The sequence below is a fragment of the Triturus cristatus genome, chromosome 2_2, assembly GCF_964204655.1.
Source record: "Triturus cristatus chromosome 2_2, aTriCri1.1, whole genome shotgun sequence".
NCBI classification, from domain to species: domain Eukaryota; kingdom Metazoa; phylum Chordata; class Amphibia; order Caudata; family Salamandridae; genus Triturus; species Triturus cristatus.
In genome coordinates, this window is record NC_140582.1 from 149,705,501 (window position 1) to 149,731,497 (window position 25,997).

Here is a 25,997-nt window from a genome sequence, read left to right on the forward strand (position 1 = left end):
ATACCCCCATACCAGTAACTGGTGTGGGAGTATGATCCCACCCTTCTAATGGGATAGACATGTACCCACTGTGGAAAAACAGAAGAATCCTGAAGAGCCCTGGCATCACAAAATGGGCTGCCCTCCTGCTGCTGACCGAAACTCGCAGTGGAGGAGGCCCAACAATAGGCATCCTGTCACAGGGAGGTGTAACCACTTTCCAGACAGGATTTAGTGTATTGGGGCTGGGTGGGTGCACTCCTAGAGTGCTTTGAAGTCCTGCAAAGGGGGAGCAGTAGGCTCCTCTGTGCATATGGCAGCTCAAACCGGTTCAGGGGCTACCAGACCCTGCTCTGGTGCAAAACTGGACAAAGGGAAGTGGGTGTAGCCACCCACTCCCCTGACCCTCCCATAGGAGTGGTCATAGAGCTAGTCCCTCCCTTCCTTGTAGTATAAGTTAGGGAACCCTTACCATTGGAAACTAGATATCCCTGGACGACGCTCTGAAGAAGAATCCTGGACCTTCCACGTTCCACTACCTTTGGAAGACTGAAGAATCTCCCTTGGAGTCAAGGAGTGACTCCCCTGCTTGGCAGGCACCAAAACCTTGCATCAAAGGTTGCAAACGTTCCCGCTCCTGCTAGAGTCCGAAGTCTCTGCAGCCCCAGAAGTAGATTTCCTGACTTCTCGACAGCCATTGTAAGTCCCCAGTGAAGCTCGAGTGACGAGGAACAGCAATACCCGGGTACGTGCACTATTGTCGAGTGCAACCCCTTCATGACACTCTGCGAACTTGTGCTTTGGACCACATATGGCCCGAGCCTCCAGCAAGATTTCTCTTGAAAATCAGAGGCCTACCTTGTCCCGAGTGACCATGGGCTCCTGTGAAGTGAATCCTCCTGAGGCATCTTTGCTGGTTGGCTTGTGGGTTCCCTGAAGACTTTTCTACAGACCCAAAGGGCTCCCTTGGTTGCTCCAGGCCTGCCCTGACTAACCCCCGCTGGGTGAGTCCCTCAGACCTTGCTGGTCTGCACCGTTGACTTTCTTCACTTTCCACGAGACTTGCTGTTGCCAAGACTTGTTGGCTCCAATCTGGTTGCCGACATGTCAGTAAGCTGCAGACTTTGTGGCACACTCCAAATCCAGCTCCTGGTTGTCGATACCTCCTGGAACTCGGGGCTGAAGAGTCAAGACACCCGTGATCACCTGAAATCACCCGACTACTGTGGGCATCCAGCTTCCTGGCCCCGGGTCACTGGCAAGTGACTTTGAACACTGTCTCCTCTGCTTTCAGGTCTTCTTTCTTCAGAATCCAGCCTTGGATTCCGCCGGACACTTCTCCTGTCTTCGCAAGCAGCAAGTCTTATTTGGCTCCCATTGAAAACGACGTTGCGACCCGACACCAAAAGACACCTATGCACCCGGCTTCCCTGGGTGAGGTAACTCAAGTTCTCGGGTGCTCCTGTGTGTGTTGGCTCTAGAACTACTTACCCTGTAAGTGACTTGCTTGTAGACTCTCCCGAACCCGAAGTATCCTAAAACTTTAACATTCCAACCGCGACTTGTTCCATTGAAGTCTATTGGGATCCGCGGCTGTGTTCTCACACTACATGTGTCTCCCGTGGGTCCTTTACTTACCTGCCTTGGGTGGATTAGTGAGGCCCCAGCGCTTCTGAAGGCCTTAGGCCTTCTCCCTTCTTAAGTCGTTCTTCTTATACCTTTTTGTTAGTATATGGTCTGGTACGCCCCTAGGGCCCCAGCCATATAAGTGCTTAATTTGTTGTGAAATGTTGATTTGTGCATATGTCCTTGACTTCTAATCTCATAAAGAGATTAGTAGAGTGTGTCTAGTAATAAATACATATAAATGTTATCTATAGCGGGTGACCCAATAATGTTGGGGTGAACACAACAGTCCTTTGGGTAATGTGCATCTCGGGTATCACAGAGGGGATGCAGATTTTCTTCGAAGATAGTACCCACACATGGCTATATTTGAACTAGTGATGCAGTGGGTACAACTTTGGTTCCTGATTCGGAGTATAGCTAAGCAGTGCTACTAATCTCATGCGTTTTAATGGTACCAGGTACTGTTGAAATACTTATTTGTTCTGCTTGTTTGTCCTGGTTGGTGGTTGGCTTGTAGAGTCTTTCTAAGAGTCAAGGGCACTAAACTCCAAAACACATGTCTTTTTTACAATCGAATCCTTCTTGGATTTTTATTTGCATATTGACCAGTGCACAGTTTTTAGCTGTGAAAAACTGGGGACCGTCTTATGCAGATGTGAAGTATTCCTAGAGTGCTGGACCATTTACATTGGATTGTGCTGTTATCTGCCCCACTAGTAATAAAATCTCAATATGTGTCATTTCTACAGGCATGATTCTCCATTTAGTGATATGAATAATCCATGTGCTGGGTCAAGGAAGCCTAGCTCCGTTTTTGTTTTTAAATTAGAGATGAATCAGTGTTTCATTGCAGGTCTTCTGGTATTGTAGCTGGAGACTGTCTAACATCTATGCTAGTTGTTTCATATAGATGTTCATTAGCAGGTGTGAAAGGTAGAAAGACACAGCACGCTTTACAGTAGCCTCAACATGGAAAAAAAATGTATTCCATAGTTATTTGTTTCCTGCATTAGCAAAAGAATGAGTTGATCCAATCCATGGAATGTCAGTTCTACTTAGTCCTGTACACGCTCCCAGTCATGAAGTAAAATGTTGTGACATAGAGCATCATGAGCTACACAGAGGTCAAGAAGAACCACTGCTACTTTGTCTCTCAAGGGAGGGTAAAGATGTTCCAATACGATAGCCACAGGAGACCTCTCCTTTTGAGACTTCATCCCGTATACAATACTTCAATCTCTGGGTTCGTACATAAAAGCCATCCGATTTGGATGAATTTTCCCTATCACAGACTTTTACATTTTCTAAAGCATTTCCTATTTCTTCACGTCCCTCTGGACAGCAGACCTGCAGCAGAGCTTCCTCTTATCTTAACAAAATAACATCTTACTATGTGAGAGTGGTTTGTGAACCGCTTTCGCTAGTGTACATTGACGAGCTGATATTTGGACCTCTGCTGTGAGTGAGTCTGACTCACTGTTAGCTTCTATAAAATGGCTTCTAGTGCTAACTACCAGTACATGTCTTTTGAAATGAGGTCCACTGCTGCAGTAAGAGTCTGTGCAGACAAGTGGCACTAATCAGAAGAGACCAACACTGAGAATTATTCCCTCACAAACTCATCCTGTTATTTGATGATGGATTGTGCCAAAAAGTAGGTTGTACTAAAGTATATCTTTAGGCTAAACAAACAGGACTACTGTCAAACTCAGTCTAGTATCCGGGCACATTGAGCATGTTGCAGTTGGTTCCCCAGCAATCCCTTAGAAGTGCCCCTGAAAATGTTAGTAACTTTCCCTAAGTTTCCAAGATTATCTGGTGACATGTCTGCAGTTTGCAAGCACTCCAGGAGCTGCCACTTTTGTCTAAAGACTCTAGATCCATGTTCCTCCGTCACTGGATCGCGTGGTGATTTTCAACCTGGTTAAATGTACAAGAACCAGCGTCATTCACACTGTTAGGTTGAACATAAAAAACGTTTTTGACATGTACGTGTTTGCAGTCAGTCACTGGATATATTGTCTTAAGTCCCTGAATGGTAAATCCATCCTGAAATCTGTTAATACTGATTTGCAGTGTTTCATTGTATATTGTGTCTTTGATTATTGTGGTGACATCATGACAAAGCCAGTAGGCTTACTTTTCATGAAATGCATTTTTTCGGTTGTGATGCGTTCATAAAAGGGTAACGTGAAATAAGTGCTTTCCTTTTTTGACACGATAAAGCAATAACTAGACAGCAATTTATTGAGGGTTGTTTATTGCGTTGGTGAGTTTTGAACTCCTGTACTCGTTACCCCGACAGTAAAGTATTAGAAAATGGAACTGAGTTGTAGTTGAAGGGGCTCCATTACAAGACCCCAGGACGCCAGTGGCGAGAGATCACATTTGTTACATTCTGCCCTGTTAGACTTACACTTGAACTTGTTACACTTACCTATCAGCTTCCTTGTATTGGCACATATAAATGTCTTAAGCACACAGAAACATAAACCTTGATCTGTGGCCCTACACATGTCACTTGTTTCTTCCTCAGAATAGACTGTCAAAATCACTGTCCTCTCCCATATGCTACTCCTGTCTGAATGTCCTCCGTGCTGGCTCGTATAAAACTAGTAATTGCTCCACTAAAACTCTTTTTCATTTGCTCTGTTGTCCCTCCTGCCTTCTCTCAATATTCTGTTCTCCTCCAAACATGAAGCTAGTGGGATTCACGGTTCGCCTTCCCACATGTAACTCTTCTAGACAAATGATGCCCAAGGTCGTGTACCAAGTTGAATTCTCACTCACACATGGTTTTAAGAGTCACAACCAATAGGTATTGCCGGAGTCCACGCCATTTGCAAATATATAACCCAAACACTGACTGCCTCTCCTCTACCCTAGTGCATATGATGAATTGTTCCGTTTGCCAATAAGCTAAAAAATCATGCATTCTCATACGTTCTCCTATGCACCAGGGATTACTTTGAACCGATCCTCATCGTTTTTTTATTTGCATTGTCAATACATATTTTCTGATCTCTCATTCTCTGCATGTTTGGGCAGGAATAGTATTACATAAGACTTGTGGTGTACTTTTTACGCTATATAGGGGCATATTATCAAGTGCATTATCGCCGCTTTAGCTGCACTTTTTGCCGATAAAGCGGCGATAATTTTATCGCCCTATTAGCAAGCCTGCGCTAACATGCGTTAGCGAAGCTTTCCGGCGTAAGCTGCCATTTTTTTCATCGCCTTGCATGCCGGCAATATGTATCGCTAATAACATACAAGGTAGACGTTGCTTACCTAAATGCCAAGGTAGAAATCGCTAACAGCACTTCGCTGTATTATCAAAGATGACCTGTGGTACAATAATTTGCACTTACCCCCGATGTACGCCGGTTTTTAACACCTGCTAAAAACCTGACTAAAGCCAGATCCCCATCAGAAGACCCACAGACATCAAAGAGGTAGGGGCATATTAGCAAGTAAGGGCGATAATTATCGCCTGTGCCAAGTATCTCTTTGATGCCTCTTAGCGGGAGTTATCGCCCCTTTCCCTGACACTATCACCTCTCATAGATGTGTTGATAATACGTCGGTAAGAAGCCAAAAATTATCAGGGAAAGGAGGCGATAACAAAACTTCCGATACGTGGCACGGGCGATAATTTTCGCACTTACTTGCTAATATGCCCCTAAGTGTCATGTAGTTACATTTTAACAGATCTATTTATTTGTTAGCACAGTAGATACATGCAAAAGGAAGTGGGGAGATAATGCTTAAGCACAGCGGTCACCAATAGGCAGCATGTTACTGGTATTAAGACATGTGAATACAAACTAACCAAAATTCGGCTGTCTCAAAGAATAAGCATGCCGCAGAGCCTTGCTAGTGTTAAAAATCTGTGGAAGATACATTGGCACACTGTGAGCTTCTGAGACATGTTGAAGCCTATGAAGACTGAACACCAGCCTGCTTGTTGTCTTTTGGATATTTCCACTGGGATGCTCAGCTAGTAGGTGAAACAGCGGCTTATCCCAGCTGAGCACACAAATCAGAATGACTTTGAAAACTGTAGAGCAGATAAAATGTGAGCTCATGCCGCCATTCAGGGCCGTCTTTAGCACTCATTGCACCACTGGCAATTCACCAGAGCACTACACACAAAACTACACATTGTCAGATGATTATTTGCTTGCAACGTTTTAAACATCATTTTAACTAATTTATTATAATTTGATTAAAGCAAGCAATTAACTGACGTATGCATTTCAACAATTCAAAATAATGTTTCAACAGTATTCATCAAATGGAAATTTTCTATTTCAACGGCAGGTGAATAAGTGCTTTTTTGCATAACACTGATACACATTGTACTTGAATATTCTTCCAGGTTCTGGTGCTGGCGACGTTGTGGATTTGCGTTTATAACATAACGTGTATTTGTAAAGTGCACATTCACCAATGGTGTCTTGGCACTGAATAAGGGATGTTTATTGTTACCCTGCACAATGGTATGTTCAAGGTTCTTTCCAGCTTGCACTTCTGCACGTTATACAGTACAAAAAAACAATGCAAAAGAATTCAGATGAATCATTATGTGCAGTAGCGGCTGCTACCGGACGGGAGTGGATCGTTGGTGGCGGAGGGGGGTATGAAGAAAATGGAGAAAAAAAAACACTTTGTCGGCTGGCCGCCGCACCTTCCTCCATCCTCTTCTTCCTGTCTCCGCTGGCAACAGGAAGCACCCGGGCTCCCAGGCTCCCCATAGCCAATCACAATGCTGCAATACAGCGTTGAGATCGGTGTGAGCACCGTGGATCGTCACTCAGACGGAAAATGGGAAGCTTTGCATTTTCCTCACGAGGCTGTGTAAAGCAAGCCTGGTGGGGAAGATGCAAAGTGTGCAGGACTGTTTGTCCAGCCCGTGAGGGCCTGCAAAGCAGTCATGTGCACTTAAGGAGTGCCCTATTACAATCATGCACACTTAAGGACTGCCCTATGATAAGTAGGGCAGTCGGACTGCCATTGCCCTCTTGCAGCTGCCAGGGAACTGTTAATCCTTGCGGTAGTGCGGCAGTGTAGAGGCAGTGATATGCTTGGCGGGATGCTGCGGTCCCGTCAAACATCTAAAAGTTTCCTCTCTGCCACTGTCTTCATAAAGGATCCTCTGCACCCTGGGATGCTCTCAAGTGATCACAACATGTGCCCCCCTGTGTCTATTCACACCTGATAGTCCATGCTGTGCAGGAACTGTTCTTGGCATTCCCACTGTAGTGCTATTTTCAGACAGATAGAAACTCCTAATCTGGCGGGCGGCCTGACCACAGCTTTGGCTGTGCGGTGGTGGAGCGTACCCCGCATCACCGCCAAAGTCGTAATTAGGCCCATAATGTTCGTGTTCTGTCAATTACTGTATGTGTTGAATACAAACTTTATTTACATACACCACGTGTGAACTCTCTTCTGAGATGCTCGTGTATTTATTGTGCGGCAGTACTGTGCCAATGCTTTATGCACTGACTCTGTGATAAGCCTGACTGCTCAGTGACAAGCTGCCCAAGGTTGAGTGCAGGTTATACAGTGAGCATAATCACCCACCCTTGACGGGAGTAGTAAATTCTGCCTGGCTAGGGCCTCACCTCAGCTAACCAGGACGTGCCAGTTCCAACACACTCTGACTCGTTTGCAAACTGCCTTTTATTTGCCTTTCAAATGTATCTTCGTTGAGGGTCAGAACACCTCCTACCTCATTAAGATCAAAGAAGCAGGTCGGATTCTGTGATCCTCATTTAATGGCTGTGAGCACAAGACCTCCAACCCTGTTTTCACACATTCTCAGCATTCCAACATTTAAAAAAAAAACACAGCATGTCTATCAAAGTAAGGGATGCTGCTTTCTTTAAAAAGAAAAATGTCGACATGCTGGAAATTCATCAGTCCGCAATGTTCAGTGGTTCTCTGGAACACTGTCTGCTTCTTACAAGGCTACATAACACAATTTCCAAAAGGGACTGCTTACCCTGCCAATCAGCTATCAGCTGAATTAGGCGATCGGTATCTCGCCAATGGTTTACTAAAGGAATTTCTGTCAGAAAACGTTGAAATATCTTATTGCTACTAACAATAGGAATTGATGTCTTGTTTGGCCATTTGTTTTCCTATTTGCAATTGGGAAAGGGCTACAAACCCGCTTTGGATAGTGTGAATGACTTAAAACATGGGTTTTGCACATTTCAGAACCACAGGGAAAAGGATCAGCCACTGCTAGGAAAGTTGCCTGCTGAATTGCTCATATTTAATTCACAGCCATCTTTAGAAACATTTTTGCATAAAAAAAGCATTTCGTAGAGCGAGAGACCATTACAGACCCTTTTTAAGCTCCATCTCTTCACAAGTAGCAACATTCAAAGTAATGAAACTGATCAATGGTTTGCTGCCCATCATAGTGGATTATGAATTACACTGTGAAGCAATATCCGTAGGAACCACATGATTCTGGCAGCAGCCATGTGGCTACATCCCTTTTAAAGCACAAGCAAAAGAACTGTACCTTACCACTGAAAAACTTCAGTTTTGTCATAAACCCAAAACGCAACACATCAGGATACATTTAATCAACTGACAGTGCTAACAAACTTTCAAATATCTACCCTCATATTTTATTCACACTCCCTTAATTCTTTTGTCTTGCAGTTCCTTACGCTGATAAAATGTTGTCATGCCTGAAAGTTAATACATTCTTCTTCTAAATTTCCTGTCAATGAAAGACTAGTCATATTTATGAAAGCATAACAGGTGCATGCGCTGCACAGTCTATCTTTGCAGCTCAGCTCACTGCTGTCTGATATCATTTGAATCCTGCCATCCCTACGGAGACAGAGCTAGCTTTTGAGAAATTTGTCAGACACAACCATGTTGGGACAGGAGTTTCAGAGCATAGCGCATTTGGAGTATCCTGATTATTGAGGCTCTGTACCTTGTTTTGCATTCAGCTGTGAGCCTTGTGGTGTGGGTTTGTGGCGGTACAAACTCAGGGGCATATTCTCAAGAACGTGTGATCACCATCGCAACAGTAACTTAACTCAACTCTCAACATCGCAGTCTATCGCGGGAAAATTACACTGTGTCAACTAAGTATTCACAACACGACGGTACCATTCGATAGTCACCAGATAACGCGTCAAATGGCTGCGTTAAAATCAACACCACAAAATGCGAAACACGAACGTAAAAAAAGCTGCGATGATGCCAATCGCGATACAAAAAGCAACGAAAACCAGCGGCAGGCCTGCAAATCCCAAGCGTCTGGTGGGAAAATGCACTATAAAAGCTACAAAAACGACACACCAGAAACAATTCAAAGTGCGTAGCAGCATGGATGCACCCTGACCGAGCGCAGAGGCCAACGCAAACCCCACAAGCCCTATAGACCACCAGCACGGAACAACGGGGTCGGGGAAGGCCAAGGTGAAGAGGGAGAGGAAGATGGGGTGCAGTCCGCAGGAAAACAAGATCAGCGTCACGGAGGTGACAGAACACTACCAGCAGCTGACTCACAATCAGACTACCTTGAATGCAGCCAGAGTGTCAAGGAGGCCAATGGAGGAGGCCAAGAGGCGCTGACATGACGTGAAAATCTAAACTAGGGTGAGTAACGACCAGGGACTGGGGGACGGGGGGAGATGGGAACAATGGCACACATGCACAATTAAGTAGAGCACACTGCATGCCCACAATGACCCAGGATCATGTCCCTCATCTCGTGGCACACTGCACCACACACACATAGCAATCACAGCACATCCCATGACAATTTGGCACAAAGTGCAACACCAACACTGCAGAACAGGGGGCACAACTGGGTCCGCTTATGCGCAGAAACAGGCCAATCACATTTGACAGAGAAGGGAACTGTGAGATGCATATGTACGTGTACAACCTCACATCCGTCATGTAGTCCAAATGTCCACTATCCCCCCTCAAATTGCCAGCACCGCCCAAACAGTCACAATGTACATTGTCACACAGTCTTCATGTCAACAAGAACAATACATGTCAACACAATGTCAACATGCATCTCGCCTTCACATTGCAGAGGGACAAAAACCACCTCCAGCAGGTCAGACCGGACAACCCATCAGTGATGCCGGAGATGACCACCACACCTTCGACACCGTTGCCCTACAACAGCTCATGGACATCTCAGGCAACGCACCCCCAGGAGCAGGGCAGCCAAGCTACATAGAGGAGACCCCAGCTCCTGCACAGCAGGAAACACCTGCCACCACGGCTGTCTCCCAAAACTTCACCGGGCACACATCGCATTCCAATGCGAGGTGTCAGAATGCCAAAAGGAGGTGGCCGAAGAGGTGTGGGTGGGGTCAGAGCTCATGGGAGCTGAACTACATCACATACGGGGTGTCGAAGTCCCATCAGGGACCACCTACACTCCACAAAGGAGACCCACACTGCGACAGAAACACATGCATTTGCACATTTCCTTTACTGAACTATGCCCAGAGCCCTGTAAATACCATCCACACATCCACACTGCTCCTCCGCATGACGGCCCAGTCTTACATATCGAGTGGCTGACGACAAAGCTACATCTCCAAGCTCTAACCCGCTGTCTGCAATGACATGGCTTGCGTCCGCTGTATACAGCACATTGTAATGTTGTAGGGCCTGGGGCCCTCCTGCACACATCATGACCACACGGACACACGCAGATAGTTATTGCAACTGGCTACGGGCACGTGCGCCTGTCCTCTTTATTGGCAGGGTCACATGTACAGTGACACCTGTGCTGGATGTGTGTGGGGTGAGTGCAAGCCAGCCCCCAGGGAATTGTTGGTGCTGGCAAAAAATACAACAGTGAACACCATGAATACAGAAACAGACAACACCAGCATTACAGGGACAACTGCGGAGCATCATGAAGGTAGCCGGGGAAAGTCCAGAAGCCACACAATGAGTAAAGAGAAGTGTCCGTGAGTTGCAGTGTGCTGTGGTTGGGGCACTAGAGCTGATCGCGCTCATGTGAAGAAAATGTCTAGGATTGTGTCCCTTTGGGACATTCCTGATGCAGCTGAAGTGGGGGAGTCACACCTGCATCATCTTCCTCATCGTCATTCCAGGTCTCCCACACTGCCTGAGGTGACATTGCTGCGTGGGCTCTCCAGAGCACATAACCAAAACAGTAGTGGACGATATTCGTGGTGCACTGAGTTAGTGCCACTTGGAGTGCTGAGCAGGGGATCAGGCAGAAGATGGCATCCACGAAATGTGCGAGCAACTCCGTCAGTCTGCCAGTATGACCGTTTCGACACTGGCAGCTGGCGGTTGGAGTTGGTCCTGGCAGTAGTGGTGTGTGCCTCCTGTGGTGATGCGATGTCCGGGCCGGTGAGGACTCGATTTAATGTGTTAGCCCAGGTGGGCCGCAGTTGAGGCCGGAGGCAGCGGACAGCGCAGGGCCACAGACACATGGTGTCGATGACCCCAAGGCCATCGCCTCAGAGGCCATCCAATATCTCAGAAGAAGGGGTCCCTGATGTGACCAGCACAGAGTTAGTGGCCCCGGATGCACAGCGGCTGGCACAGGCACCACGCCATGGGACGGTGATTTGTGGTGCACTGAAGTAGGGCCACACGGACTGGGCAGGTCCTCGTCGATGTCGAAGGTGAATGTGGTGGAGGGTTGCGGAGGACAGTGGAAGGGGTCCTCCAGTGCATGATGCAGAGGGCAGAAGCTATCCGGAAGCAGCAAATAGAGGAGTGGAAAGCGACAAGCTCGTTGCCACCAGAAATTCAGTATCAGCTGCATGAGGATGAAAACTACCCCCTAGTCCATAGACTCAGACGCCACCAATGTACGACCAGAGAGTGTCCATGAATGTCGGGGCTCAGACTTAGTGACACCGGGGCTGAGAGGGGATGCAGTCTGCAATAATGGAGTGTCGGTAGTATTCGATCACCTCCGTAATGATGATCCTTTTTTCCTCCCAAATGCAACGCGTCATCCTCTTATGCCTCTCCTTGCGTGCAATGATATGTACTCTGCCTTTGAATAATCGATGTTCAGTTCCAATTCTGTGACTTACTTGAGCACAGCGTAGGCCGAGAGTAGTAGTCCGCGTGGGCCCACAGAATCTTGTTGTTGCGATGCGCTACTAACACCTGGTGGCACCACATCGAAGGGTGTGTAGTGACATACACTCAGCCATAATTAATGTGCTCTGCCATGGTGTAATCAAGACTCAGTTTCAAATGTGTGACCTACTTGTCCGCTGTGCATGCCGGTGGAGTACGTCAACGAGAAAGTAGTACTGCGGGCCTGTGTTGCGGAGGCCGTGATGGTCTGAGGAGGCTGCCAAGGTCGCAGGCCTCGGGCTTGAAGATTGCACCGGCATGTGGTGGGCACTCTTTGACATATGCTGGTGTCGGCAAGTGGGCATTCAGGCCTGGGTACGCAGGGGCTGGCAGGATTGGTGCGGGTACCAGCGTCCCGAGGTGCAGCAGGCCCACAGGATCACTGGCAACACCGCTCACGGCATCATGGCGGAGTGAGAGGCGCCGCCCTGGCAGAGACATTGGGCATTCTGGAAGAGGACCACGCCCAGAGTTATGTGCCTTTTATTCACACCCCTACGCTGGCCTGGTGTACGCTGGGCTAGCCCACTCCACTTACGCTTATGGGGGGACGTAACAAGCTACATTTCCGTGATCTCCCCACTGGCTGGGGTGACATGGTTGCATTCACTACACTCCAAACATCAGCGGAGTGAATCGACATGGGCATGTCTGTGTTCTGCATACCGCAGTCTGACCAGCTCATCCACGCCACACTTGGCATTGTGTACAGTCTCATTCATGGGTCACTTGCCTCCTTCGCACATGCCTGGTCCCCACCTCTTCCGACATTCTTCTATTGTGTGGCTGAGGTGCCATGCCGATGATGGCTAATGTACATGGCTGGTCCAGGTTCCCACAGTGAGTTGTGCTGTCGTGTCTAGTGGGTGTGCGTGTTGTATGTGAGCTTGTGATGTGCATTCCCTGTGTTGTGTGTTGCATGAGTTGAGGTGTGTGGTGTGTGCATTTCGTATTGGCCAACAAGCAGTGCATTTCCGTGGGTGCCAACCTGGTGGCGCATGTTGATGATGGACTGTCGGAAGGTGTAGGAATCATGCCCACTGCCTGGATGGTTGGCGGCAGCGTTGGTGGAGATTCGCCAGTGGTCCACTATTGCCTGCACATTGGTGGGATACACTCACTTTCTGTTGCGCTTATTGTGTGCAGTGTTGCCAGGGACCTCTAGTAGGACATGTGTGCATTCAACTGCCCCTGACAAGTGCGGGAAGCCAGCTGTGGCATACATGCCTTACTTGGTCTCTGGCTGTTCCTGCGCAGTGTGTGGGAAGTATACATAGTAGGGTACCAAGCTGATGGTGTCATCCATGACCGTTGTGAGGGACTTGGATTGGCCTGGCTGTGTGACTCCTCTGTCTCAGGCGGATGTTGGTTGGAGGGTACCAGAGGCCAACACATGCAGCACAGCCAGCAGCTTTGTATGAGGTGGGATTTTGGTTGTCCACTGTGTTCGTACCGTCAGCCTGTGGGCAATGGTGGTCAGGATGCGGAGGAGGGTTGTCCCTTTGAGAATGTAGTGGGCATTGACATTCTCTGGTGGTAGGTCTGTGAGGTTGGTGCATTCTCGGAGAGTCGCTGTCTTTGTGCTGCCTCAGTGTTGGTCCGGGGGGGTGGTGGGTGTCCAGGGGGGTGGGGGTGGTCCTGGAGGTGTTGGGGCCCTCTTGGGTGTCTGGCCTGCATGTTCAGTGGCTCCATGGCATCTGTTGTTCTTCTGGTGTGGCTCTGGGCTAGGCTCCCTTTTGTGGTGCAGGCTGCCGTCCGACTTTACACCAGGTCAGAGCAGGTGTTAATTTTCTGCTGCTAACGCGCCTTATCCTATGTTTCGTGGTCTTTTTACCAATCTGGCTGGTCATTGAGAATTTTCGGAGTGGTGTTGTTGCAACTTTTTACACGGGAACGCCTACTCTGCATCTCATTAGCGATAGTTGCCAGGGGCATCTGTGGCGATGTTTTTTGCGGCTGCTATCGCAGGTAAACTCGTGTTATGGGCTGTTAACACCAGCTTGTGAATGGGGCAAAACATTTATCGCGACTTTGGCTGCGATAAAGTGCCGTTAACTCAGCAATAGCTCCTTGAGAATATGACCCTCAGCTTTCTGGCCACTCTGCTAAGTCTGGGTGAGTGTTACCTAGAAGTGGGGTATGGTGGAAACAACAAAGAATGTTCCGTGAACACTTATAGGGGTAGAAAACACTGTACACTTTTGCATTGAGAAGGAAGTACGGAGGCTAACACCGCCTTTGTAACTCCACTGTCCTTTGCAACACTTCACACATTTGGTACATTTAGGAGCAGTAACAGTTTGGCCTTAGTATAGCTCAAATATTGCCCCATCCTAATACTATCTGTAAAGCTAGAACCCATTACCTTCAGACATAGTATCCTAAATATTTGTTCACATAGCAATTCAGCCTCTCAACACTAAAAATATAAGAAAAGAAACATAGTGCCCACTTTATTGACTCTATGATTTCTCAGGATTAGTATATGCTATAAGCTACCCTAATTCTCACTAGCTGAAACACTTCAAATCTTCCCACAAAAGCAAACATGCTGAGAGAGGTAAAAGCAGGTTGAGGGACACAGTGGTGGCTCCTCGTGGGAGTGCTGCGGGGCGGTGGGGCGGGGGGTAGTAAACTCCAGCTTAAGGCCGAAGAGAGTTCAGTTAATAAATAAATACATAAAGCGAATTTCATTGTGCGCGCTGCACAGTTGAACCACAAACTATTAATTTTTTTTTACCATAACTTCTATCTAATAACCAAAATATTAGTCAGTTCTTTTGCATTGGTGAATCAGGGTATTTTAAGGTTTAAAATAAATAATCTATGAGCAATGACTCTTCATCAAACAGGATGAAATTCCCAGTTCCAAGATTATCATTTCAGGAAAACCCCATTCCAACATTCTCACCAAAAAATCCAGTCTGGTGGCCCCGTTTGTTCAGCTGTGATGAGTTATCCCAGTCTCATAACTCCACCACCAGGCTGCCAAATCACTTTGCCATACATTCTAAATATGCTCCGAAACTCTTGTAGCAGCTAGCTTCAGTGATTCATTCTTGCCCTACAAACCTAAGGGAGAGGGGTGTTGCAAGTGCTACTCAAAGAACAATGGGGCATATTATCAAGCCAGGCGATAAAACTATCGCCGTTTTAGCGGCAGAAAACTGCCGCTAAAACGGCGATAATGGGCTTGATAATATGCTCTATGGAATTCCAATGGAAGCACATGTTAAATGTGAAGGACATCTAACGTGGACTTCAATTGGAATTCCATAGAGCATATTATCAAGCCCATTATCGCAGTTTCAGCGGCAGTTTTCTGCCGCTAAAGCGGCGATAATTTTATCGCCTGGCTTGATAATATGCCCCAATATGACCTACAAAGCCTGAAATATTCTTTCGTCCTCCTCTTCACGCAGCGACCATTTGTTCTGCCAGCTGCTAGCTTAGACCTGTCAGAAATGCAAGCTAAGTGCAAAGTAGCAGTCATTACAATCAAAGATGTGGATACCTGTCATTCAGCAAAGCTTGTAAAGCTGTGTTTCATATTTACAAACTCGTGAAAGAATATTAGATTATAACAGTCTAAACTTACTACTGGTCGTTTCAGGTCAGTTTAAATATATGCTGAAGATTTGGGTTTTTTTAAGCACTTTCCTATCAAACCTAAGTTTTTAATTCATGTTACATACTGAGAATATACTTTGAGACATAGATGCATAAAACATGCACTTTTCAAAGCACTTTACATTTTAAGCTGAAAGTGAGAGAATAATTGTTATTTGATTTGTAGCTTTTAACTACACTATGCAGACTGTGCCTTACAACTGAACAGAAACTCTGTTAACAAACCATTTAATTGCCAGAATGAAGGCTACAGTACACTAGGACATAAACATTTGTACATTTAAACAGAGAACCCGTGACTGCACGTTTTGTAGCTGAGGTTAAAAATACCATAATGTAGGCAATGGGACTCAAATATGGCTTGTATTACAATTTTTACATACCCGTTTATGCAATTGGTTTAATTACATGTTCATTGATATATTTGACTGAAGTAAAATGTCCTTACTTTTTGAAACACCAAAAGGCAGATGCCAAAAGGAGATTTACTAAAGCTTTGAACTTAATATAAGCTCAAGTAGACCTTTACATAAAGTACAAATAAAAGGTAACACTACAGAGTGTGGCTCGTGTTATGCATTTTTCTGTATGTTGTGCAACACGTATGTTTTTTCCTTATGATTAAAGTTTAACAAGCTAAGCATTGTTTCTGACACAAAGTGGTTCATGATTGATGTAAATATGGATTCAACTATTTGCTGTTTAGCAATTGGATGGCATTTGCTTAATAATCCTTAGAAGGAATTTTCATAGTATTGACATACTTCCTGAGGCAATAAATTAAAAGAAAAACAGATTATTAGAATCCATGAATACTGTTAACCAGTAAAATGATCGTTTTTGTAACTGCAAACCAAACTTCTTTCATCTTACAACAGCTTTACTCAATATATTGGAAATATCCTTCCAATGTTCCTGACGCTGGCCTTTATATTTTCCGTCTGCATGATCATCAAGGGTTTAGTACATGAGAAAGAGATGAGACTGAAAGAGGTTATTAGGATGGTAGGTGTGAAGAACAGCATCATCTGGTTAACATGGTTCATGGATAATATGGCACTGCTCATTGTGTCATCTGCGCTACTTTCCATATTGATAAAGGTTAGTTAAATGTTCCCATCATACGTGCGATAAAACAAGAAATTCTTGCCTGGATTATTAATCAATGCTAATTGATTACAAATTAAAAGGTGATTTCTGTCTTGAAATTATCAAAATTAAAATGAATGTTATCAATATTTATATTAAATATGTGTATTGATATATTATGGTTTATAGTGTAATGGAGAATTGTTCACATAGCAATGCTTGCTCATGCAAGTTTATACCATTGCAAAGGCTAACTATACCCACAGAGTGGCAATACACCAACACTGTCATTCATTATGTTTCTGCACAAAAGAGTATAATTGACAGGAACCACAATAAACATTTCAGATCAATTTAGCATACATAACAAATCCTAACAATATGAGATTTTTCTCAAGGAAGAATTAAGCATAGACAGGCATAGATAAGACAAATTGAGGTGGAAAGGTTTCTTAATGTATTATGGTTTCTTATGTTGAGGCTTCATTTCTGCCCCCCCAGAGTAGCAGAATGAGTTCAAGACGGTCTGTTTGACATTTAACATCTTACCTCTGGACACTCTATTCTTTTTGGCAGAAAAGGAACCTAGGTGCTGGCAGGAAGCTCTTGAAGCTAGTAAACGGTCAATGATACATGTATTCCTAATTCAAAGACTGTGATTGATATTTATTTTGCCCCGTTTGGAACAGTATGTTACTATGAGGTTCCATTGGGCCAGCAAATGTGATGGAAATTGAACAAAAAAGCAAAAGTTAGTACATTGTTAGATAGGACACATGTGGTCAGTTGTCAATAAATGGTAAATATGTTATGTTATGTTGTTTAGAAGCCTCCTGTTTTCAAGGTTGTTAGAAACATCTTGCATACCGTCACAATCTTAGATGAAATACACTCCCTTTTATGCTTTTCAGAGGCAATTAAAGTAGAGAATTGAAAACACAATATTCCAGTTAAGATAACATTGATAATTTATTCTATCTATGCATTTATTAGCAGATTTACACAGGGGCTGATTACAATGCCGTCCGGAAAGGCTCAGAACGGGGTTCGGATTCGGTGAATCCGATTCGGAATCTATGTTTTTAGACTGAATTGGACACATTTCCGGACTACTGATTACGATGCAAAGAAACCATTTAGGCTGTCCGAATCAGTCCCGAAATGCATTCAGATAGCCTGAGTCGTTCGGAGCCGAATCGTACAGCTCTATAGACACGGTTTCCGAATGAGCGATTACGATGACTGATATGGACAGCTGTTCCGATTGCCAGACACAGAACGGCTGTCGGAATCTAAGTCTGGGGACCCATAGCAGGCCCCGTTCACCTATAGGCCTCTAAGTTTGGGGACCCATAGCAGGCCCGCTTTCAACTATAGGCCTCCGGTTAGGGCCTGTGGGGGTACCCAAGGGACCCCTCTTTCGAACCATACACAGTGTGGCAGGCATCATGGGGTGCCTGTCACAGGCTGCATGGTTTCCCCAACCACCCTTTTTTCAATGGGAGCCTGTGTTCTCGTTCGTAACACAAGCTCCTATTGAAGTCAATGCGAGTCCGACCGAACGATGTATGGAATCATCGTAATCGGTCGGTTGGACTCACAGAACCCTATTCGGTCGGAAACGATTCCGAAACCGATTGGGTTGAAAGAGTTTCCGAACTACATCGTAATCAACCCGATAGTGTGAATAAGTCCTACACAGCTAACAGAACATTTTACAGAGTAGGTAGGTAGCTTGACTACACATATTTGCATACATGTTGTCTGTATGGAGACATGAGCTTTGTGGATAAATGGAGACATTTAGAGACTGGAAACAAATGTAGTCAGTCTATAACATACATTATATACATTGTGAAAACATCCTGTCATATCTTACCCCACAGGCATTTAACAATGTATTAATTAGTTTTCTCTTAATCAGTGCCAAACTATTACTTAGTTTACTTTCAAACAATCAGCACTTTTTCTTCCAAAATGTTTGCTTCTGTTGCACAGAATTAACTTATGAAATTTGAAGATTATAAGTAAGAAGGAGTACTGTTACTGTTTACCATATATTTTATCACATAACAGCAGGATCTTGTTGTGAAGTGCTATAGCTCAAAGCACTGAAAAAATACACCATTTAAGCAAGGAAGACTGAGTTTACCCTAAAGAATACATTTTTAGTAATTTTACTATGTGCTAGTAATTTTGCAATAAATTATTAATTAGATCTCTGATGTGCATGTAGACATATTTCAAATGTTTATCATTGCTAATCTAGGTTCAGGAGCTCCTATTTTAAATCCAAAATGTGACATTGGATGAATTGATGTTTACTGAAATCATGTCAGAAACCTAAACCTTTTGGATCTAGGGATTCTACTGATTGTACACAACATGGAACCCTCCAGCCGCAAGATACTATGTTTTGGACAAACTTCAACTTTTGAAATTACATGTAACCGGGAGGACCATGCCACATATGTATTTGTTAGATGAGTTTTTGCCCATCACGAGACATACATTGAGTATACATCCCTAGTAACTGTATGCTGTTGCCTTATGCAACAATACTTCATCCAACTGTTTGCACCTCAGAAGAGTTCAAGAGAATTTTTAAATCTATGGTCAGAAATAGGCTGTACATATTAGATGTGGAAAGGAAGGTGCAAAATAGAAAGAATTTACATGTTTCTACTATTACATTAAGTGATAGACTTCCACAAATGAAAGTGTCCCATATTTGCATGTTCAATAGAGTAAATAAAGACTATTATATGGCTACAGTCTTCACCAGTGCCATCACCTGTCTGATTTGCATGTTATTTCAATAACATTGCACAATCACAAACGTAACTTATACATACACAAACCCTAGATATTCAATTAATATAAACACTCAAAAATATTGCCTGAAACCCTATGTCATGGTTAAAATATTGTGAATACAAAAAACATCATGGAGGAAGTATAGAAGATAACTATATTATTTTTTATCAATTCACAATATTTTCACATTTTAAAATATTGCTTTAAGCGTTACATTATTTAATTATGTGTTATAAAATAATTGTTTGCAATTATTTTTTTTAAATATTATAGGAAAGTAAAATATGTTTTGGAGATAGGTTTATTAGGGGATCAGATGGACAGTGTTATTTTAAATTCTGTAGTAATGAATTTTTAATTTTTTATAAGTTACTCATTTATTATTTCGTAACTGTTATTTGTTTATGTTTTTTTTTAATTATGTGATACACAGGGGGAATGGGTGGGTTCTGTTTAAAATACAAATTATCCACATTGATAATTATTGATTAATGTATTCATTCTTAAGATTTTTAAATTGGAAAACATATTTTATTTAAATACTTTTAAATATAACACTTTGTTTATACATATTAAAATATATATATATGTCTTATTATTCATGGGGAGTATTGGGATTTGGGTTAGTTAAGCTATTTGCAAAGTGTTTAACCCCTTCGGTGCTCATGACGGAATGGTTCCGTCATGACCCACGGTTGAGCTGTGCTCATGACGGAACCATTCCGTCATGACCACACCCGCGCAAGATTCCGCCAGCACAGCGGCGGAATCTGCGCAGCATCGAAGGGGTTAATACTTAGTGCTAATTGTTTAATATTTTCAAATTGTATTGCTTGATACTGTCATTTTGTTTGATATATGTTTTATATTTTTTAAACAATTTACTTTTATTTTTGGGGGTGTGGCTTTTATTGTTGGATTAGAGGGCAGTTTCTCAAAAACATTTAAGCAATTTTAGTGATTAAATAATCTAAAAATTAAGTACAATATTCACCAAGGCAAAATATTTGTCAATCATCATTATCTTGCATAATTTCAGTGATTCTGTTTTGAACTATTTATGCAGAATGCCCGAAATGTTGTTATCATGCCATATCATGTAATTTTGGACTAATGTGAGTCAAAATTTAGCATGAGTCATGGAAACAACAAGAATGGCCAGAATGCACATGGCTGCTGTTTCTGGTGTTTGTGTTATTGGTGCTTGCTTTTAGTGAAAATGAGTCCTTGTATCTAAAATAGATGTGAGAGTGTATTTTCTGCTAAAATTTAGGCCAAATGAAGGGATTGCAGTTTGCATAATTACATTTAATTTAGAGTCATTGGTTTCAAAAGTGCATATAATTACCATAAAACAAATCACTACTATAGGTTGCGGGACATATAGAAAAACGAGGTGGTTCGTAGTTTCTAATATAAATGATTACATCATAAATATTAAATAAATTAAATATTTTAAAAAAATATCAAGTTGAACTTTTTGTGTTTTTTTATGGTGAAGCAGGAGGGATATTGCTTATTTAAATTCATATGAATAGTTTTTTAAAAATAATTCTGATGAATATGTATATTTTTAAAATGCACTGTAATTGTTTTTGTATTAAAACTAAGATTTCTATTTTTATTTCTATTTGAAAATTAGGTTTGTAAATTGCTCATTTAAATGTTAATAATATTTGATAAACTGGTATTAAAATAGGAAATATACCCCCCTCCTCAGTCCCAATGTATGGACTTTCCCCAATGTTTGTTTGAATTGAGTTTTATATTAAATTTGTCTCCTCAATACAAACACTTTTCTCCAATGTTTTTGATATTGGGGTTTGGATAGCATAGCAGACCCCCCGGTCACTTGGCCCAATTTTTTTTAGATTTGAGTTAGACTAGTAAATATGACCCCCTCCACAATGTGTGGATTTTCCGAACATTTGTTGGAATGGAATTAAAACTGCAAATCTGACCACCCCACTGTATGCGCTTTCACAATGATTCTGAGATTGACATTACAAAGTGAGAATAGTAAATCTCACCCCAATGGCTAAGCCTGGGCAAAGCACTACGCTATGCTCGCGTAGTTTGCGAAGCTCGCGCTACTTCGCACTACGCGAACTGCACGTAGCACAGTGCGAACATGCGTAGCGTAGTGTTGCGTAGTGCTGCGGTCATTTTTTGCTTGCTCGCGGTTCTCAACGTCAAGTTGGCGACCGCGAGCAAGCAAAATGACATCCCGGCGAGACTTTTTCCTTGTTCGCGATCAGCAACATCAAGTAGGCGATCGCGAGCATGGAAAATAAACCTCCCGGCGAGATTCCCAAGGCGAGGAGGTCAGGTTTCTCATTGCGAGTGGTCGCGTATGCTCGCGACCGCTCGCGACCGCTCGCGATGAGAAACTACCAGTTCGCGTTGAGAAAGCTGCCGCTCGAGTAAAAATCTACTCGAGCAGCAAAAAACGACAGCTCGCACTGTGCAAGATGCCATTTTCAATGATTGCACAGTGCCGGTTGCTTGTCCGCACTGTGCAATCATTGAAAACGACATCTGGCACAGTGCGAACAAGGTACTATGCAGTTCGCGAAGTGCTACGCGTAGCTCGCGTAGTGCGAAGTGCACTTTGCGTAGCTTCGCGAAGTGATACTTCGCGAACTATGCCCATGGTTACAATGGACCTCATTTTATGCACTTTTTCCGATGCTTGTCGGAAAGAAGTCAGAATAGCAAACCCTCCCCCCAAAGTATGCACTTTCCATTATGTTTGTTAGCCTGGAGTTGAATTGTAAATCTGCCCCCACATGTATACGCTTTCCTCAATGTTTGTTAGACTGGAGTTAGAATATTAAATCTTCCCATTCGCCAACTCAATATGCAATTTCCTCCTTCACTTTTGATTTTTTTCCAACTTGAATTAGTTTGTCCTAATTCACTCTATTCCTAGTCATTGCCAAATAGTCATACATTTTAGGAATGTCGTTAAGTTACATTAGATATTTAACCCTTTCTATTCCAAGCACAAGACGGCCGGGAGCCGTTGTGCGCAACGGTGCTCGTGTGCGCACAACGGCTCCCACCCGTCATGACACATGGCCCCGGAAATCCCTCTGGTGCAGGCACCAGAGGGATTTCTATTTCCCCCCTGTAGCCTCAGGAGCTGAGGAAGAGCTTTCCCAGCTCCCGAGGCCCCCCCTCCTTTTCAGTGAAATGATGATCAGCTCGCACGTCGCGCTGACGTCATTTCACTGAAACCGAAACTGAAATGAGCCTTTAGGCTGATTTCAGTTTCACTTTGTATGTGGTCAGGGGGCTATCTCAGCCCCCTGAGCACATAGAAAGACGGGAGAGGTATCATTGGAAAGGGGAGACTCCCCCTTTCCAATGGTACCCCTCCCCAGTGGATCCCTGCTTGGGGATCCCTCGAGGAGGGCGATCCCCAAGCAGGGATCCACACACTAGACACCAGGGAGGGGGGAGCAGCCCCTTGGGCAAGGGCCTTTGCTCCCCCAATAAATATTTGGCATAATTCTGTCTTTCTGCCCCCCCCCCGCCGGGGGGGCAGGAATCCATTACGTTTTGGGCCCTTGCCTGTAGCGGGTACTTGGGCCTCCCACACGAGAGAGCCACCATTTTTATCTGGAGACGTGGGGGAACGCTGGGTGGTAGGAAATTTGTGTCAACCCAGTGATGCCACAACTTTCCTACACAAAAATGTGTGGAAAAAGTGATTTTTTTCAGCTAAATTTCAGGTTTGCAGGGGATTCTGGGAAAGAAAAAGTTGAGGGATCCATACAAGCCATACCTCCCTGGAATTCTCCGGGTGTCTAGTTGTCAGAAATATATGGGTTTGGTAGGTTTGCCTAGCGGGCCGCCGAGCACGGAGCCAAAAACCCAGGTGACCCCCCCCTTGCAAAACCAGGTCATTTTGTGATAGGCAATTTAGATGTCGCCTCAATACGTTTTGGGCCCTTGCCAGTTGCGGGTACTTGGGCCACCCACACGAGTGAGGCACCATGTTTATTGGGAGACCTGGGGGAACGCTGGGTGGTAGGAAATTTGTGGCAGCCCAGTGATGCCACAACTTTCCCACACAAAAATATGTGGAAAAAGTGATTCTTTCAGGTGAATTTGAGGTTTGCAGGGGATTCTGGGTTAGCAAAAATGGGGGATCCATGCAAACCATACCTCCCTATAATCCCCTGGGTGTCTAGTTTTCAGAAATTTGTGGGTTTGATAGGTTTCCCTAGCTGGCCGCCGAGCACTGGGCCAAAAACCCAGGTAACCCCCCTTGCAAAAACAGGTTGTTTTGTGATAGGCAATTTTAATGTCGCCTCAATACGTTTTGGGCCCTTGCCTGTTGCGGGTACTTGGGCCTCCCACACGAGTGAGGCACCATTTTTATCGGGAGATCTGGGGGAACGCTGGGTGGTAGGAAAATTGTGTCAGCCCAGTGATGCCACAACTTTCCCACACAAAAATGTGTGGAAAAAGTGATATTTTCAGCTAAATTTGAGATTTGCAGAGGATTCTGGGTAAGAAAAGGTTGGGGTATCCATGCAAGCCATACCTCCATATAATCCCCGGGTGTCTAGTTTTCAGAAATGTGAGGGTTTGATAGGTTTCCCTAGCTGGACGCCAGGCACGGGGCAAAAAACCCAGGTGGTCCTCCTTGCAAAACCAGGTTGTTTTGTGATAGGCAATTTTGATGTCGCCTCAATATGTTTTGGGCATTTGCCTGTCACGGGAACTAAGGCCTCCCACACGAGTGAGGCACCATTTTTATTGGGAGACATGGGGAAATGCTCGGTGGTAGGAAATTTGTGTTAGCCCAGTGGTGCCACAACTTTCCCACACAAAAATGTGTGCAAAAAGTGATTTTTTTCAGCTAAATTTCAGGTTTGCAGGGGATTCTGGGAAAGAAAAAGTTGAGGGATCCATACAAGTCATACCTCCATATAATCCCCGGGTGTCTAGTTTTCAGAAATGTGAGGGTTTGATAGGTTTCCCTAGCTGGCCGCCGAGCGCGGGGCCAAAAACCCAGGTGACCCCCTTGCAAAACCAGGTAGTTCTGTCATAGGCAATTTTGATGTCGCCTCAATAAGTTTTGGGCCCTTGCCTGTCACGGGTACTTGGGCCTCCCACACGAGTGAGGCACCATTTTTATCGGGAGACCTGGGGGAATGCTGGGTGGTAGGACATTTTTGTCAGCCCAGTGATGCCACAACTTTCCCACACAAAAATGTGTGGAAAAAGTGATATTTTCAGCTAAATTTGAGATTTGCAGAGGATTCTGGGTAAGAAAAGGTTGGGGTATCCATGCAAGCCATACCTCCCTATTATTCCCCGGGTGTCTAGTTTTCAGAAATGTGTGGGTTTGATAGGTTTCCCTAGCTGGCTGCCGAGCGCGGGGCAAAAAACCCAGGTGACCCTCTTGCAAAACCAGGTAGTTCTGTCATAGGCAATTTTGATGTCGCCTCAATATGTTTTGGGCATTTGCCTGTCACGGGAACTAAGGCCTCCCACACGAGTGAGGCACCATTTTTATTGGGAGACATGGGGAAATGCTCGGTGGTAGGAAATTTGTGTTAGCCCAGTGGTGCCACAACTTTCCCACACAAAAATGTGTGCAAAAAGTGATTTTTTTCAGCTAAATTTCAGGTTTGCAGGGGATTCTGGGAAAGAAAAAGTTGAGGGATCCATACAAGTCATACCTCCATATAATCCCCGGGTGTCTAGTTTTCAGAAATGTGAGGGTTTGATAGGTTTCCCTAGCTGGCCGCCGAGCGCGGGGCCAAAAACCCAGGTGACCCCCTTGCAAAACCAGGTAGTTCTGTCATAGGCAATTTTGATGTCGCCTCAATAAGTTTTGGGCCCTTGCCTGTCACGGGTACTTGGGCCTCCCACACGAGTGAGGCACCATTTTTATCGGGAGACCTGGGGGAATGCTGGGTGGTAGGACATTTTTGTCAGCCCAGTGATGCCACAACTTTCCCACACAAAAATGTGTGGAAAAAGTGATATTTTCAGCTAAATTTGAGATTTGCAGAGGATTCTGGGTAAGAAAAGGTTGGGGTATCCATGCAAGCCATACCTCCCTATTATTCCCCGGGTGTCTAGTTTTCAGAAATGTGTGGGTTTGATAGGTTTCCCTAGCTGGCTGCCGAGCGCGGGGCAAAAAACCCAGGTGACTCTCTTGCAAAACCAGGTAGTTCTGTGATAGGCAATTTTGATGTCGCCTCCATACGTTTTGGGCCTTTGCCTGTCACGGGAACTTGGGCCTCCCACACGAGTGAGGCACCATTTTTATTGGGAAACATGGGGAAATGCTCGGTGGTAGGAAATTTGTGTTAGCCCAGTGGTGCCACAACTTTCCCACACAAAAATGTGTGCAAAAAGTGATTTTTTTCAGCTAAATTTGAGGTTTTTAGGGGATTCTTAGTAAGAAATATTTGGAGGATCCATGCATGCCATACCTCCCTATAATCCCCTGGGTGTCTAGTTTTCAGAAATGTGTGGGTTGGGTAGGTTTCCCTAGCTGGCTGCCAAGCACAGGGCCAAAAACCCAGGTGACCTCCCATGCAAAACCAGGTAATTTTGAGATAGGCAATTTTGATGACCCCTCAATACGTTTTGGGCCATTGCCTGTCGCGGGTATTTGGGCCTCCCACACGAGTGAGGCACCATTTTTATTGGGAGACCTGGTGAAGCGCTGGGGGGTAGGAAAT

General features: G+C 44.5%; 1 protein-coding gene across 4 annotated transcripts in view; it reads left to right on the forward strand.

The window, feature by feature from the left end:
* Window positions 1–25,997, forward strand: part of LOC146861982 (phospholipid-transporting ATPase ABCA1-like) — a 3,104,259-nt gene that overhangs the window by 1,277,309 nt on the left and 1,800,953 nt on the right. For 2 of the 4 annotated variants that reach the window (XM_085641135.1, XM_085641137.1), the window contains exon 15: window positions 16,257–16,479. The exons of the other annotated variants lie outside the window; for them this stretch is intronic. In XM_085641135.1, coding sequence (XP_085497261.1) covers window positions 16,257–16,479 — 223 coding nt within the window. The remainder of the gene's footprint in view (window positions 1–16,256; window positions 16,480–25,997) is intronic. 4 annotated transcript variants of the gene reach the window in all.